This window comes from Ceratotherium simum, chromosome 19, assembly GCF_057802395.1.
Source record: "Ceratotherium simum simum isolate JZ-2026a chromosome 19, ASM5780239v1, whole genome shotgun sequence".
NCBI classification, from domain to species: Eukaryota; Metazoa; Chordata; class Mammalia; order Perissodactyla; family Rhinocerotidae; genus Ceratotherium; species Ceratotherium simum.
The window spans coordinates 51,307,459-51,326,187 of record NC_141918.1 but is presented as its reverse complement, the minus strand read 5'-3'; the positions used below and the strand labels follow the sequence as shown (position 1 = coordinate 51,326,187).

Sequence of the window (18,729 nt, the reverse complement as noted above, 5' to 3'; positions counted from 1 at the left end):
AAGAGAAAAAAAATTAGGGAAGGGTAGAGAAAAGGTGGAGGATTACTATTTTCCACTACCCATCCAACAGTATTATTTTGACTTTTCTTAACTATATATATTTCTTTGATTAAGAATTAATTTAAATAAACTTCATTTTTAAAATTCCCAAGTAATTGAAATGTACACTACTGGTTAAGAGCCACCATAGTAAAATGGGATTGAGTTTTGAAATCAGGCCGAATTGTGTTAAAATACAAACTCTAATTTTGTGGTGTTAGGTGAGTCCATTAATCTGCCTAAACCCCAGTTTCCTCAACTATTAAGTGAGGGTAAAAATACTGACCTTTAAAAGTTAGTCTGAGAATTAAAAATAAACCTGCCTGAGTGCTTGATATATACACAATAAACAGTATTTGTTATAACAGAATATCTAATTAACGTGAATAAAACTTAAAACTCACTCATGAAAAAAATAAAGAATTAATTTTGTTTTATTCCCACAAATATCCCACTGTGCCAGCACTTCTCTGACACTAGACATTACCTTTTTGCTTTGGGCAGGTCCAGCCAGTTTAGCAATGTAGAGATCCTCTCTTCATATGGCACACTTCTGAAAAGAGCAAATAATTTTTAACAAATTAATAAAATAAAGAATAATTCCATTATATTCCTGCTCAGGAAGGCAGGTTGATATTTTCAGGTATCCATTTTGTGTTCATATGTGATCAAAATACTGAAAGGGATTCAGCATGACTCAGAGGAATTCCTGTTTTCAACACTTATATAGAGATACACTTGCCACACTATAAATTAAATATATATTGTTTTCCTTCCTTCTCATCCTTCCCTCCTTCAGTTTTCCCCCAAGTAAAATAAAAGACCATTAATTATTATCCATTCATTTGATTTATTTTTATTCATTTCATTCATTTACGCATTTAAGTATATTGAGCATCTATTGCCACTATTTGTTCAGTTTAAACAGAATTTATCAGTGAGCAAACCCAAGATGCTTTTTTCCTGGAGATTACATTCTCTAGCAGGAAGACAAATAATAAACAATAATCCTAATGCATAAATAAATTATATAGTGTGTTAACAGGTGATAAAAAAGAGAGAGAGTAGAACAGAGAAAGGGGCACTGAGAAAGTGGGATGGGTGAATTGGAATTTGAAATCTTAGTGTGATCAGGCTAAGACAATATTGGGAAGGTAATTTCTGAGCAATGGCCTAAAGGAGGGGAGGGAGTGGGCTGTGCAGATTCTCAGGCAGAGGGAATAGCCCGCACAAAGGCCCTACAGCAGAAGCAAGCCTGGGGTGTTGCGGCCACCAAGGAGTCAGCATGGCTGGAGAAGACTGAGCACCCAGAGGAGGAGCAGGAGAGAAGGTCTGAGAGGCAGGGGGACAGTCGGGGTCATACCATGTGGGGCCTTGTAGGCTTGCAGTCTCAGTGAAATGGGGGGCCACTGAAGTTTTTGGTTCCAAAGAGCATCACGGTTAGAGTTGTTTTTTAAGTAATCATTCTGGCTGGTAGATTGAGAACAGATTATAGGGGACAAGAATAGAAGCAGGAGCTGTGTAAAGAGGCGACGGCAGGAAGACTGGCAAAAGATGATGACAGCTCAAACCAGAGGGTTAATGCTGGAGGCAATAGGAAGTTCTCAGCTGCATATATTTTGAATTAGAGCTACGAGCATTTACTGACAGACTGAATGAGGGACCCAAGAGAGAGGAATCAATAATGACTACAAGATTTTTGGCCCCAAAACTGGAAGAATAGAATTACCACCAAGATTAAGACCAAAAAAATTCCTAATCATGTCTGCCCAGTCGGGGAAATATCTACGAGTGCTTTACTACCTGTTGTAAATCCTATATAAGGAAGGAAAGGAGCCATTTATAGCCACGTCTGATCCTGGCCAAAAGTAGGTACCAGCTTTTAAACCTTGATACATTGCTGTCAGCCAGACCTATAAGAAGAGAAAATTTAAGATAAGTGGAAGTCAAGAGAATAATCAGTTTTGTAGAAATGGTGCCACTTGTTAGAAACTGACCAATATTAATAGTTGAAAAATTTATTTATTAAAATTTATTTAAATTAGGGGAAATTTGTCTTTGTATCAGTTAATTATCCAGGGATCCACCTCAAAAATCAAAAATGTAGTAAGGTAGTAAGAAAGAAGATCATTTTTTCAAATCGGTAAAATTGTACAGTTTCTCTTTCCTTTTTAAAGAATGAGGAAAAAAATTAACAGATAATCTTTCAAAGTAACTTCCAGATTAATATGTTTATAATACAACATCCAAGTTTCAAGAGAAGACCATTTAGGTGAACTACATGTTTAAAATGAACTATAAATGTTTATAAAATTTGAATTATAATTATAAATAGTGGTGAAACACTTTCCCACCCACAGCCCTTAGAAATTAGAAAGATAATGTAAAACTCAAAGCAGAAAGAGAAAAGTGATCCACTGTCACATTGGAAAATGGAGGTTACTTTGGTGCCACATGTAGAAGCTACATACTGGTTGTCCATGCCACCAAGCTGGATCATATGTCCCGTCTGAAAAAATTGAAAAACTCTTCTTGAGATTTACATCATACATATTATTGTCAATGATGCCATGTGATTCTGGATATAAGCCCTAAAAAGATCATTTCAAAAAGAGATTTAAGATAAAATATTAATAAAACATATTTAAATTGAAAGAGCATAAAATCTATAACTCATATCTTGGAAGTGTGTCATATATCTTTCAATACAAAACTCTTGGATCTGAACCTAAATGTATATATATATGTATGGTCTATAGCAGCAAATGAATGATATTAGGCAGCTGGTTTGTGTTGGTGCTATTAATATAAGTGTTGAGTGATTAATACCTATTTGTGAATTAAAGTTTCCCATATTATAATGATCAGCCACTGGCTATATTGGCAATAATAGCAAGAAATTTACTACGTAGAAGCTGTTAAGTATCAAATATCCTGGTTAAGTGGGTTAAAGTGTGTTCCAACACTTTAGAAGGGAGCCTGCCAAGTCTCCATCCATCCTCCCTTCCATCCATACCTCAATCCAATCGTTCCTTCAGTGCAATCACAAATATTCATTCAATCATTCCACACATTTTCTATGCCTATGATATCCCATGCTGTTGTAACTACTTTTAGATAGATTTTAGAGTAATTATTTCAGAACATTACTATATATATGAATATGAATACATACACATATTTACAGTGACTGAATAGCACTTACATGCAATCCCTTATTTATGTACACATACAGGTATACATATGTATGCATATATGTGTACAGACAGTCGATTCTTGTAGTTACGCAGTAGTTATGTTCTATAAAGTTGCTGCCAACACTAAATAGCGAACACGGAACCATTGCTCCTAGGGAAAATACAGGGTTGGGTTTCTGTGAACCTCTGGTCACATTTTCGTCTACTGATCAATATATAATCTTGTTTTATGTGTATTTCTGTTTAAAGATAACTTATTTAATATATATTGTTGATTCACAATGACTCATGCCTGAACGGAGCTTATCTAAGAAACGTATTTTCTCTATAAGGCACATCACAGCCCTCTTGCTCTTAGGAACGCTAGACAGCATTTCAGCACTACGCTAGAGGGCCATTTAAAACAGCAAAATCAACAAAAAGCACGAACATGCGAAAAACATGGCACTAACTAGACAACAGACTGTGAAAACAACATTTGTTTACAGTGTGAGAGCTAAAACAGGAAGGCAGAGTGTCACCTTGTTAGACCTCAGCTGGGAACATATGAGCTGGGCAACTCGAATGTTTTGCCCCTCTGTGAATGTCCACAAATGACTATGAATATGTCGCAGGTATTGATTTTGGGGTTACAAATGAATTTTAGTGAGTAGGTGAATCTGCAAGTATAGAATCTACAAATACATATATAAATATATATACATACATGTAATTACTTACAGGTTAAAATTTAAATGTTATAGTTACTGTTCCACAGTAACAAAAGACTAAATGCAAAGTAGTAAAGACACAATAAAGGCTTTGGCAGTGGCCTCCTTAAGATGTGTTCTAAATCTATAAGTGTCCAATAACCTAATTTTCCTTTGAGTTCATTTTGATCATTTCACTTTTGTCTTTTCATACATCGAGGAGAATTTACTTGCTTTATCTAAAGAGATATAAACAATCTCAATTCATTTATGAATTAGAATCCTTTATCAAGTTAAATATAATGAAAAGACTAAGGAAGAAATTCCCCACATCCAGGGGCTGTCCTCATACACAGCCTACCATTCCCAGCAGACCTTCAGATAAGTAGAGGCTAAGCAAAAGATCAGAGGACAATGGTATTTCTCACATCCCAGAGGCCACCTGGCCTATCACAGAGGTGAAGTAGCCTAGTGCTAGGACACTCATTCATAGTTAACTCCGCACAGCCCTGGATCGGCCTCAGTCCGAGACACTCCTGCCTGGCCTGACGTAAGCCATGAACTGTCACCACATGTACTTGTGAAATGTGAGCCATGGGGTGTGGCCACTGCCTGCCTGAGCACGTCTGGTGGGGTCAGTCACCTGTCTGTGGCCTCAGTCTTGCCACTGGCCAAGCACTTACCGTGACAATGGTGTAATGATTTGGGAAGGTTTTGGTTGGATAGACAGGTCTCAGGTATTTTGAATGAATTCCACATGTTTCTGCAACCAAGTAGAGTGGGAAATGAAGAAGGGGTTACTTCCTCAGAAGTTTTTCAGATAATCAAAAATCTGAACATGCAAGTTTCCCAGAGGAATAGAAATCTAAAGAGTGGACTGAAGATAGAAAAAGGTTGAAATTCTGGCACCTAGAACTCCTCTGTTCCAAGGAATGTCAGTTTTTAGGAGAGGAGTGAGCTAATGCAAGGATCTGCGAAACTTTCCTGTAAAAAGCCAGATAACAAATCCGTTACGCTTTGCAAGTCCATACGGTCTCTGTGCAACAGTTCAACTCTGCTATTGAGGCCCCAAAGTATCCATAGACAATATGTAAAGAAATGAGCATTCCCATGTTCCAATAGGACCTCATTTACTGACATTGAAATTTGAATTTCATATAATTTTTACATGTCAAAAAATATACTTTAGGGCCGGCCCCGCGGCTTAGCAGTTAAGTGCACGCGCTCCGCTGCTGGCAGCCTGGGTTCGGATCCCGGGCGCGCACCGCTTCTCCGGCCATACTGGGACTGCGTCCCACATACAGCAACTGGAAGGATGTGCAGCTATGACATACAACTATCTACTGGGGCTTTGGGGGGAAAAATAAATAAATAAAATCTTTAAAAAAAAAAATATATATATATATATATATACTTTATTTCCCAACCATTCTGGAATGTAAAACAATTCGTGGCATATAGCAGGCCATACAAAAACAGGCAGAGGGGGCTGGGTTTGGCCCATGGACCACAGCTTGCTGACCCCTGATCTAAATGACTCTAAACGATACACTACCTGCTTTGTGTCCTTTTGCTGCTTCCCTCTCTCTGACCAGGTCATTACAATAAGAATTTCTATGTAACTTTACATGTCACTAGCAACTCTTATATGTAAAGTATCCGATATAGCAAAAGTCAACACAACTCTCTAGAAAACGAAAAGGAATTTGACTGTATAAGTGCACAAGCCCATGTCATGTAGCAACGTTTACATAGTGAGCCAACTTTACTGCTTGTTATTTTCAGTACCGTTTCCACTCGATCAGTGAAGTTTCCTGCGATCTGTTTTCCACAAAGCATGGCATTAATTTTGCTTTTAATCATTCTGTTGTTTCCGGTGTGTGCAATAACCCTGCTGAAGGAGGTCAGAACTGCTAGAACATATTATATTTCCTCTGCAGAAGTGAAATACAAGAAATTTCCCATTCCAAAATCCTGTCAACTCTAATTCTAAAAGAAGCTTCACCAGATTCTATTTAGGTTAAAAGAAAAAGTGAAAATGACTGTTGTTCAGAAAAGGACAAATTTGCAGCTTGAAATAATGAATCTTTTCTAAAATACACTTGGAGTTGGTCTCCTTCCCAGCCTCTAGTTCAGTGTTTCCAATATGATCCAGGAATGTCCTTCTTCAGAATCTTCTTGGCCCCATATTAAGTCTACTATATAGGACTTGGTGGGGTTGGGGATAGGAGGTGGGTGGACGGTGGAGGAAAGGGAGGTCAAAAAAATCTACATGTTTAACAAGCACCCCAGGTGGTTCTGATGTACATAGGTTTGCAGCCTGCTCTGGACCTTGACTCATAAGGTATAATTAAAGATCAAAATAACCTTTTTTTCTTTCTTAGTCAATAACACCAATAAATAAACCCTGTCCTCAGTCAGGGAAAGACACATTTAATATTGTTAAGAATTTGTATGATAAGAAAATAAAATGACATCCAACTCACTTATATAACTAAACGAATTTAAGTAGGGAACAAATCATACAATAAACAGAGATATAACATCAGTTTCTGTTTTTATTGCCTTGAAACATAGCTGACTCAGTCAAATTCTTAAGTGCTTAAAGGCACAGGGTATAAAATAAAATACAAACTAAGCTAGCAGTGTTGTGAAAACATGACACCTCCCTAGTCAGGATGTCCTAAACAGGACACACTTGCTGACTATGTACAGACTCAGGCTACCATTTTGATCAACTGTCTTTGAACCAGAGCTATTGTAGAACAGCTCTTAGAAAGCAAGATCTTGTACCATTGTTTCTTCCAGGTCTTAATAATCTAAATTATGACTGAATAGAATAATTCTGGAAGGATAGACAATAAACCAATAAGAGTAGTTGCTTCTGCAGAAAAAAAAATAGATCAGGAAAGAGAGGTTTTTTTGTTTGTTGATTTTTTTACTATATACCCTTTAATATAATTTTTAAAAGCTTATCATTTTCATATTTTACTCCTTAAAAAAATCATTTTTTTAAAAGAAAGTACCGACCAAAAAAATCTGAAAATATAAATAGAATAAACATATATCCATAGTAACTATAAACTAAACAAAGAAGCAGAAGACTAATGGACAAGTAGGTGAAACAGCTGAAGAATGTACAGATGCAGCAAAAGCAGTACTAGGAAGGAAATTGATAGTGATAAACTCCTACATTGAAAAAGAAGAAATTTCAAATAAACAACCTAACTTTACACCTCAAGGAACTAGAAAAAGAACAAATGAAACCCAAAGTTAGCAGAAGGAAGGAAACAATGAGGACTATAGCAGAAATAAATGAAATAGAGAATAGAAAGATAATTTCAAAAATCAGCAAAATTAAAGTTGATTGAAAAGATAAACAAATTGATAAACCTTTAGCTAGACTAAGAAAAAAAGAAGCCTCAAATCAATAAAATCAGAAATGAAAGAGAAGACATTACAACCAAAACCACAGAAATAAAAAGGATTATGGGACTACTATGAACAATTATACCCTTCAAACTGGATATCATTCAAGAAATGGGTAAATTCCTAGAAACAATCAACCTACCAAAACTGAATCATAAAGAAATAGAAAGTCTGAACAGACCTATAACTAGTAAGGAAGTTGAATCAGTGATCAAAAATCTTCCAACAAAGATAAGCCTGGAACCAGATGGCTTCGCTGGTGAATTCTACCAAACATTCAAAGAATGCCAATAATTTTGAAACTCTTCCAAATAATTGAAGAGAAAGGAACACTTCCAAAATCATTTTACAAGATCAGCGTTACCCTAATACTGAAGCCAGACAAAGACACCACAAGAAAAGAAAATTACAGGCCAATATTCCTGAGGAACATAGATGCAAAAATCTTCAACCTAATACTAGTAAACTAGATTCAACAGCACATTAAAATAATCCTACACCATGACCAAGTGGGATTTATCCCTGGGATGCAAGGATGTTTCAACAAATGAAAATCAATTAATGTGAGACACCACATTAACAGAATGCGGGATAAAAATCACATGACCATCTCAATAGATGTAGAAAAGGCGTTTGATAAAATTCAATACGCTTTCATGATAAAAACTCTCAACAAAATAGGAATAGAGGGAAATTACCTCAACATAATAAAAGCTATATGTGGAAAGCCCACAGCTAACATCATACTCAACAATGAAAAACTGAGAGCTTTTCCACTAATATTCAGAAGAAGGCAAGGATGCCCACTTGCACCACTTCTTTTCAATATAGTACTGGAAGTACTAGCCAGAACAATTAGCAAGAAAAAAAGTAAAAGTCATAAAAATCAGAAGGGAAGAAGCAAAAGTGTCCCTGTTTGCAGATGATATGATATTATATATAGAAAACCCAAAGACTCCACACAAATAACTGTTAAACTAATAAATGAATTCAGTAAAGTTGCAAGATACAAAATCGTCATACAAAAATCAGTTGTGTTTCTATACACTAATAACAAACTATGAAAGGAAATTAGGAAAACAATCCCATTTACAATAGCGTCAAAAAGAATAAAATACTTTGGAATAAACTTAACTAAAGAAGTGAAAGATTTGTACACTGAACACTATAAAACTCTGATAAAAGAAATTAAAGAAAACATAAACAAATGGAAAGTCACCCATGTTCATGGATTAGAAGACTAAATATTGTTAAAATGTCCATACCACCCAAAGAGATCTACAAACTCAATGCAATATCTATCAAAATCCTCATGGCATTTTTTACAAAAAAAGAAAAAACAATTCTAAAATTCTTATGGAACCACAAAAGTACCTAAATAGCCAAAACAATCTTGAAGAACAAAGCTGGAGGCATCACACTTCCTGATTTCAAAATATATTACAAAGCTACAGTAATTAAAACAGTATGGAACTAGCATAAAGATAGACATATAGATCAATGGAACAGAATAGAGAGTCCAGAAATAAATCCACACGTATATGGTCAACTGATCTGCAACAAGGATGCCCAGAATACACAATGAAGAAAGAATAGTGTCTTCAGCAAATGGTGCTGGGAAAACTGGATGTCCACATGCAAAAGAATGAAATTGGACCCTTATCATACAGCATAAACAAAAACCAACTCAAAATGAGTTAAAGACTCAAACATAAGACTGAAACTGTAAAACTCTTAGAAGAAAACATAGACAGAAATCTTCATTACATTGGTCTTAGTAATTATTTCACGGATATGATACCAATAGCACAGGCAACAAAAGCAAAAATAGACTAGTGGGACTATAGCAAACTAAAAAGCTTCTGCACAGCAAAGGAAGCCATCAAGAGAGTGAAAAGGTAACATATGGAATGGGGAAAAATATTTGCAAACCATATATCAGATAAAGAAATAATTTCTAAAATACATAATGAACTCCTACAGCTCAATAGAAAAAATAATAATAACCGGATTAAAAATTGGGCTAAATATTTGAATAGATATTTTTCCAAAGAAGACATACAAATGGCCAACAGGTATAAGAAAAGATGATCAGTGTCGCTAAACATCAGGGAAACGCAGATCAAAACTACAATGAGATGTCACCTTGCACATGCTGGGATGGCTAGTCAAAAAAACAAAAGACAAGTGTCGGCGAGGATGTGAAGAAATCACAACACTTGTGTACAGTTGGTGAGAATGCAAAATAGTGCAGACACTATAAAAAACAGTATCAAGTTTCCACAAATAATTAAAAACACAACTACCATATAATCTAGCCATCCCACTTCTGGGCATTTGTTCAAAAGAATTGAGATAAGGATCCCGAAAAGATATTAACACTCCGTGTTCAATGCAGCACTATTCGCAATAACCAAGATGTGGAAACAATCTAAATGTCCAGCAACAGATAAATGGATTTTTTTAAAGTGGTATATATATGTGTGTGTGTATATATATATGCATATATATAATGGAACTTCATTCAGCCTTACAAAAGAGAGAAATCCTATGATATGCAACCACATGGATGAACATAGAGGACATAAAGTGAAATAAGCCTATTTCAGAAAGACAAACACTATACGATTCCACTTATATGAGGTATATAAAAGAGTCAACTCATAAAAGCAATGAATAGAATGGTGGTTTCCAGGGGCTGCAGGGAGGGGAAAATGAAGAGTTGCTAATCAGTGGGTATAAAATTTCAGTTACCCAGGATGAATAAATTCTAGAGATCTGCTGTACAACATTGTGCCTGTAGATAACAATACTGTATTATACACTTAAAAATCTAAGAGAGTAGATCTCATGTTAAGTCTTGTTACCTCAATAAATACCAAATAAATAAATAAATAAAAGGCAGATGGCAAATGGCATCTGCTGTGGAGAATGTAAGAGTTCTACTGTCCATGAATGTCAACCTTGCTGCTCTAATCTGCACAACTCTGCATGTGCTGCCTGCAGAGCAACCTGTTACTACGAGTCTTGTTCTATCTGAGTTTCCTACCTAACTTTCCAGGAAGCCTGATTTCTAGCTCCAGCAGAAGCACTTCCATCTCACCTGACAGTTTCCTGATCTTGGGCCTGGCCCTTCTTTGTCTGCTCCCACCCACACTGAGACAAGACAAAGACCTCACCTCCTCACTAGAGTTGAGTCCCAGAGTCCCCTTAGTCACCGACATGACTCACTCATGCTCAGTTTCCACAACCACTGTAGCCCAACCCAGGAAGCTTGATGGACACCAGAGATGGGGTTCCAGACTTCCTGAAAGTGATGCCTGCTGTCACATACCTCACCTCAAGCCCACCATTCCCAGGAGCCCTGATCCTAACACTTCTACCACATCCACTCTTAACTGGGCCTCCTAGAAACTAAGAGCTCATTCTGCCCTGGTGGAGCTAGTTAGTGAGGTCTGCACACATGAAAGGATTGAGATGTCATCTGGATGACTTAAAAAAATATTTTAAAGCTTAGAAAGAGGAAAGCTCTCAGTGGCCCAATATTTCATTGATGTCATTTCCAACTCTCAATGAGATGAGAAAATCAAATAATTCCACCTCCAAAGGGGTTCAGTTCAGCCTGGCTAGTTCAATTCCCTTTTGGACACAGGATTTGATATCCAGATTATCAAGGGCAATGCAGTTAAGGAAATAGAAACTGAGAGGTGTTAGTTAACTTTCCAGGCCAAAGTAAATCAGCAGCAAGTGACAAGTCCTGAATTTGAAGCCAATTCTGTCAGAGCCCCAAGATCTGCCTCAAAGCGTGAGGGAGAAGCTGAAGGGACAAGGCACCTTGTGTTGTAGGGGGAGGTAGTTTCTCTCTCTACAGTCACGGAATTTTAGAGCTGGAATTAACAGCAGGAATCCTTAGATCTAAGCCTCTCATTTTACCACTGAGGAAACTGAGACCCAGAAAAAGTAATCGACCTACTCAGGGTTAAACATCTATTTTTTAATAATTTGGAGAAAAGTGAAAACAGGAAACCAGTAAAATAGTTATAAACTTTGAGGACCTTGGAAGTAAAAGAGGGCCTGGTAGAAGAGGGAAGAAAGAGAGGAATTGCAGGGCAGGAGAGTGTGGACTCTGGAGCCAACCCTCTGACACTTCGTAGCTCTATGTCCTTGGGGAGTCAATTTCTCTTTATTCTTCACTTTATGAAACTATAAGAAGGCAAGCGCCCTAACGCAGAAGTACAACATCATGATAAAGATGATAATAAAAACAGTAATTATAGTAATAACATAAAATCATCCAAAGTACACTACGTATATGTTCTCACAGAATTCCTCTCAGGTGGGAGGTGACCATTTTATAGACGAAGAGACTGGGGCACCAATAGGTGAGGTAAACTTCCCCAGGTCTCACAGCTGCTAAGTGGTGGAGCCAGGTTCCAGGCACTTGGAGTCCAGAACCAGCTAGAGATACTGGACTTTTCACCTCCTGGAGCATTGGTATGTGCTGGCTCTGTCCAGTCTACTCAGGCTCCTTCAGGATCTTGACCTGGCTGGTCATAGTCACCTTGCTAAGACCCAGAACCCAGGTCTGACAAATGCCACTTTTGAGACAGTATACATAAACAGATTTCCATAGAGCAGAAGTTATATTCAAATACAAAACAATCAAAATAAACAAACAAAAAGATGAACACGCTAAAAAAAAGGAAGGAGGAGCCAACAAGCATGAAAATAGACACCACGTAGTAAAGTCATCGGGATCTTGAGAGGCCCTGTGCTGACACAAACACTAAGGTTAGAGATCAGAAAGAAAGGCGCACCCCCTAGACATTGACTAATGAGGCGTCTTTATGATTCGCATCCTCAGTTGTAGAAAACTTACTCAGTTTATTAATATTAGGTATTAGAGGACTCCACGTCTGTAAATATTCAGCTCTAAATCCATCCATGGAAAACAAAATAACTGGTGGCAAGTCAAATCTGAAAATGGAAAACAAAAAATTAGTCCATTATTTTGATGGGGAAAAAATAGACACTTTTCTATACTACTTACAATTCTATAAATTAGAAAATGCTTACAAAGTACAGTAAGAAAATAGTTATAGGTCAAATTTTCCTTTCTCTTGCTAAAAATTATTTCCCTTAACAGTCTGTACTTCCAGTATCTTAGTAATCTCTAACATAAATGTACAATATTTTTTTTTAAAAAGTGTGACATAAATTATCTGAATCTTTCAACTTTAAGGTCTACCAACCTTTGAGTTCTAGAGTTTAAATAACTTTGGCTAACTTTCTTTATTCCCATTGGCTCCTTGGCATTGGCGGTCTCTGAGAGCCAGGTATGACAGGTATGAAATTTCTCTAGCCCCGAGAGTCTATAATGAAAGGCAGTGTGCTGTGGAGAGGATGGAAGGGTTTTGGCCTCAGCAAGACTTGAGTTCAACTCTCTGCTTCATTCTTTATGAGCTGCTTGACACTAAACAGTTACTCAATCTCTCAAAGTTCAATCCCAACCCACTTGGGAATCATTACAACACAGCACATTATTATCACTGCCTCACCTCAAATATATTTAGTATTTTACGGTGAGAGGTATACACGGAGCTAATTAATTGTAGTTTTACAACAGAGGTCAGCAGCATACAAGCAGAGCATTAACAAAACATCACCAGAAACCAGGTTCTAGATTGCAGCCCTTTCCCAATTCTGGCTTTGGGCAATGAGCCAAAAGAAATGATAACCGAATTCAACGCTCAAACTTAAACATTATAAAAGTTAAAATTATTCTACCATCTTTTTTATATAATTATGAATGGAATTTAGGAAGTTTGCAGCTTATGAGGTATTTTATTATTCTAAAGTCTACATGTTTAACTCTTTATTCTAATATCTCTTTATTCTAATATCTAATAATACTAATGACTCTTTAATTAATATTAACCTTAAAAGCATTACAATCTCTTTTTAGATGAGTATTTAAGTTAAAATGATGGAAGGTAACTTTTGGGTTGTAGCCAGAGACTGTCTTTTTTTCATTCAATGTTTTTCTCATTTTTAAAATTTTACTTGTATTTTATATACATACACACACACACTTTTCAGAGTTTCATAAATTTTTCCTAACTGAACTCCACTGTGTGGCATCACCCAGATCAAGAAATGGAATGTTACTAGCACCCTAGAATCCTGCCCCCACACTCCCCTCTAATCGCTAGCCTCTGCCAACCACACCTCCACCCATGGTGATCACCATCTTGACTTCTAACGGCATAGATTAGTTGTGTCTATTTTTGTACTTATGTTTACATGCAAACAGAATCATAGAGTACATATTCTGTCATGTCTGGCTTCTTTCACTTAACATTATGTTTGAGATTCATCCACATTGTTGCATGTAGTTGTAGATCATTCATTCTCATGGCTGTCTGGCATTCCAGTGAATGAATAAAGCACAACTTATTGATTCTCGTGTTGGTGGGTATTTGGGTACTTTCCAGTTCAGGGCTATTATAAATAGCAATGATGAACACAGTAAGTTTGTTTTAGATTCCAAACATAATGCATGCAAGTGAGAATGCAAAAGAAATTATTTTCAACACTATGCTCAAGCAGTATCACATCTAAATTTTTTAACAAGAACATATTTTTCCAAGAAATTTGGTTAGAATAAGTCTCTAAAAATTCTGACAAACACCCAATATTATTATAAAGAAAATTCTGAATGCTGATAGCAGCTAAAAATAAGAAGAATAATTTCAGTTTTTTTCAATGTGCTTGAGTAAAGCTAGAAAAAATATCAGTGTAGCAACCTAATTCCACATTGTGAATGAACACATAACGTGAGCATTTCAGTGTATATAAACTATACCTTGAAAAATAAAAATGGAATATTGGGACTGTTTTAACTACAATGTGTAGAAAATTCATCAAGAAATTAAAGTGGTATATTGCAATTTGCATTGGAAAATACTTATTTCTTTCACAAAGTTATTAGCATAATGCTGATTTAAAAATTTATATTCATCAATACATGATTAAAATAATCTTGCAGCTGAAAAACAGGGTCAAACATCTGTGGGGTCAAGATGTTGACTTAATTCTTACAAGAAATCTTCTGAACTTGGCCATCATTATTATTCTGATTTTATACATGAAGTTCAGAGAAGTGACTAATGCAAAGTCCCACGAGCAAAACCAGGACTCAAACTCAAGTCTCCTTTTTATTCTAAATTTTTGGTCTTCTACCCAGAGGCTGCTGAAGAGGACAGCTGGATCGGAGGATTGCGGTAAACCAACGTAGCATGGTACAAAAACAGACAGGTTATCCACACACATTTTTTAAATGAAATAATGCTATTTACAAATGCCTCTACCAGTTCTTCCCATAACCAGGTATTCTTTTCTCCTTCTTCTTCCTCACCATCATCCTCTCACTGCTTGGGCCAGAAGACTGAAGTAGGTGAAGGGCAGAAGGGGCAACTGAGGGAAAGGGGAAATCCACCCTGACTCTGAGGTGATGTTGGGCACATTTCCAGGGCTAGGCAAGTGTGGGAAACAGCCATCATACATATGTGGAGGAGATGCATGGAGGAGTGGGGTGAGGGGTGTTACCTCACGGGTCATCACCTGTGCCCACCTGACAAAGTCCCCCTCCTCCATTCTTCAAGGTCCACCTTTCCCTGTGAGGACTTCCATGGACAAACCTCCTCCCCTTCCCTCAGTAAGAACAAATTTGAGGTGCCAGGATGTTCACAGAAAAGAGTTCCAGCTGGAGTAATTTAGATAGAAATTCTAGGCCTGACAATACGACCTTGAGAATGTTAGGATAAAGACTTCAACAAATTTTTTAAGTCATTGTTGTAAGACAGGAATGTAATAAATTAATATAAAAATGCTTTGTAAACAATAAAGCTAACAAAAGTCGTTATGAGTTTGAAGCCACAAGGAATCTAATCTTTTGTTAACTTTTTTATTTTAAAATGTAAACAGAGCTACATTCCCGTGTGCCATCCGGTAAAAGAGGATAAAAACCCCCAGAGCATTCTCACCCCTCTGGACACTGAGGCTGCTGGGCTGTGCCACACTCTTCATTCACCCACGGGCTTTCTCCTGAAAAGCATCAGATCAAAAGCTTTAGACGGCTGCCCCAGAGACAACAGAAGGGAAACAAATGTTCAATGGACATGATCTTTCCAAACTACTTAATTCCTGTTACTCCAATGACTAAATTCTTCCGGAATGTGTTTAGTGCTATTTCACATGTTTGCAAGGTCATTGCCTCTAGTGCCTCGCTCGATCAGAAATCTACACTAACTGAATACCAGGAAACCCATCTTTACTGAGAAAAACAAAGGGGTTTCCTCTAGCCTAAAAGGGACAATTTCTTCTTCCTTTTCTTAATAATGTTTTTTTCCTCATGGACAATGTTTTCCAACTGCTTAAAAAAAATGACTTTAATAAATATGGATATACAGTATAAAGTAAAGAGAAAAGAAAGCACGAAAAAAAAAAAAAAGGAAATGGCCAATGAGAATAATTGATATCAAATGGGCAAAAGTGAAAAAACAAACAGTTAAGATCTTAACTAAAAAATTCTTACTCCACGGATGTTACTGGTTATAGAACACTCAGCTAATTAATGAAGTAGAAATGATAGAATATGAATGTCATCATTTGCAACACCTGTGGATCTAGGCAGTGATCATCAACAGCTAACATCCCCAAAAAAGAGACAAGATGTGCCTCTTAATGGAAGTAATACCTCCTCCTATGAAATATATGTGCTAAATAAATAAATAAAACCTGAATCTAAACGGTCCTTTGATTCTAACTACCAATTTTCAAGAAACATTGGAGAGGACAAACTGCTTAAGTCACAGGACATGCAATCTGCAAAACCCAGACAGGAAAACTCTACAGGACAAATGACTCATTTCTCCAACATGTAAATTGCAAGGGGAAAAAAGGTGGAAGAAAGAATCTACTTTTAAAGGACTTAAAATATATCATCCTGTTGCAATGTATGAAATCGATTTCAATCTTACTTCAAACAATCTTTTTAAAAAATATTATGAAACAAACAGAAAAATTTGAACACTGGGTATTTGATGACAATAAATAATTATCAATGATATTTTTAGATATATTGATGGTATTATAATTTTCTTAAATCTTTATCTTCTTTAGATATATACTGAAAATATTTACAGATGAATGATATTAACTCTAGAGTTTGCTTTGAAATAATCTAAAGTTTGGGGAGATAGGTTGGGGGGGAATAAAGTGTATATTTTATTATCAAAAAAAATTCCAAAACTTGGAAGTAAGCAAAAGGAGGACTGATTACTAAATTTCATTTTAATGTCATGGTAGGAATTATCTAAAAAGCCCAACTACAGATTATCTAATTACCTAGGAGTATATACCTTTACCCAGCTTATTCTTTACAATTCACTTTACAACTCAGTAGTGGTAGCAGTTAATTGGTAGGTACGAATAGCCATATAACTGCTTCTTGTCTGATAACAAATAATTTGCCCTGTAGAAATACAAATCATTTCTGTCCCACCAGAAATTAGAGTTTTAGTGATTTTATTCCAACATTCTTTCAGTGCCTATATATTCTTAGTCTCACTGATTCTCTTTGAGCCAGCTTAACATTCCAGTTGGTTAACTCATTAATGACTTAATAAGTCTTTGACATCTTCACTTTACATTCATATGAGTCTTGTTTTTATGTTTCTGAAAATTATACTGTGTCAATATGAGACAAGATAGGCCATGAGTTGATCATTGCTGAAGCTGGGTGACAGACATACAAGGAAAAGATCATACTATTCTCTCCTTTGTATATGTTAGAAATTTATCATAAAGTTTTAAAAAATTCTTAACTTAAAATATAAAAGTAACTAGCTGTTGATTTCTTACACAAAAATTTTTCAAATCCCCTCAAACTCCTATCTGAAGGTATAATTTTGGTAAAAATCATTTAACATCTTTAAAGTATTGAATCCTTAGAGTGAGAAAACATTTACATTTATTTAAATAATAAACTGAAATGACTAAATTAACTCCATCAAAGTAATCAGTTAGTAATGGCAAACTTCAACACTGCTTATAACAATTACTTTTGTTTCTGTTAAATTCAAACAGTCTTGTGCAATGAATTCTGTGGGAAAATTTACCGCATGACATGAGGATCAGTCTTGAGATAAAAAGTTAAGAATTACAAAATTGGGAAAGAAGGTGGGAGAATATAGAGGTCAGAGGTAGTATGGTCAGTTAACTTGTTAGAGAAATAAGCAAACTAAAAACCATACTTGCCTTTATCAATTTAGAGAGATTTTTAATGATACAATATTCACCATAAATATAAAACAATTATCATTTAAAAACAGAGTTACCATTTCAGGCTTTTGTTTTCCTTTCTGATTGCCCTTTTTAGCTGATTTTTCAATAATATTTTGCATAAAAATTGATTCCTCTGCTAGTGCAAAACTTATTTTCTACTAAGGGATTATAGTTAATAATGTTTCTACGATAACATTTTACTCCTTTTTAAAAAATCAGAATTCAACCAAATCCTTTTTTTTTGTCTAAAAATATTAAAACTGTAAGTTAGTTAGCTCTACTGGATGTAGTGTTATGAAAAAGGCATTGATAGCTTGAAGCAATTTTGTTGCTATGTGTATAAGTGCATTTTTCATAAATATCATCAGATGTTCTGAGGGATTGGTGATTTAAGAAAAAAATCTGCACCGTCTATAAAGTGGCAAGGGGGTGGCATCAGAGGTGAATAACCTGGATTAGAATTTTGGCTCTGCGTTAACTCTCTGAGGGCCCTAAATCAGTAATTGAACCACTCAGGACACAATCGTTTCAACAATAACATTGGTTTAATGGACTGATGTTTGGGCCAGATAATCTTTTTCGTGATGTTTTAACTTTAGGATCTGCCATCTGGTGTCCCAAACCACAAGTCTAGCAGAGTCAATGGACTGAAAAAGACCTCGTCTTACAGAGAAATACAGGACTTGAGGCTTTCTCATCTTTTCTATAATATCTACGCTATGAGCTCTCTTCCTCTATGGGGCACAAACCACATTTCTTCCCACAGTAAACACATGTGGTCTTTGCTTCTATATGGACTAGCTAAAGATTCTCTGACTTATTTTAATTTTTGCAGCCCAAGCCAGCTTTAGGTCACTGAACTCTCAGAGGCAAATGGGTTGACATCCTTTGCTTACCTTGGCAAACACTCTTATAGTTAGTACAGCAGTCTTTCCTCTGCAAACAGTCATCTGAACAGGAGCAAAGGCTGGATTCTAGTCTGGTCTCCCCACAACGAAACTTATTGCATGTCCATATTCGAGCTGTAA

General features: G+C 36.1%; 1 protein-coding gene across 1 annotated transcript in view; it reads right to left on the bottom strand.

The window, feature by feature from the left end:
• The window catches only part of LOC101406263 (ectonucleotide pyrophosphatase/phosphodiesterase family member 3-like), a 123,500-nt gene that overhangs the window by 43,115 nt on the left and 61,656 nt on the right, over positions 1–18,729 (bottom strand). The window contains exons 4-10 of the mRNA XM_087444123.1: positions 18,598–18,723; positions 15,400–15,460; positions 12,234–12,331; positions 4,609–4,688; positions 2,511–2,630; positions 1,843–1,952; positions 527–592 (exon numbers count right to left, since the gene is read on the bottom strand). Of these exons, the coding sequence (XP_087300249.1) occupies positions 527–592; positions 1,843–1,952; positions 2,511–2,630; positions 4,609–4,688; positions 12,234–12,331; positions 15,400–15,460; positions 18,598–18,723 (661 nt within the window). The remainder of the gene's footprint in view (positions 1–526; positions 593–1,842; positions 1,953–2,510; positions 2,631–4,608; positions 4,689–12,233; positions 12,332–15,399; positions 15,461–18,597; positions 18,724–18,729) is intronic.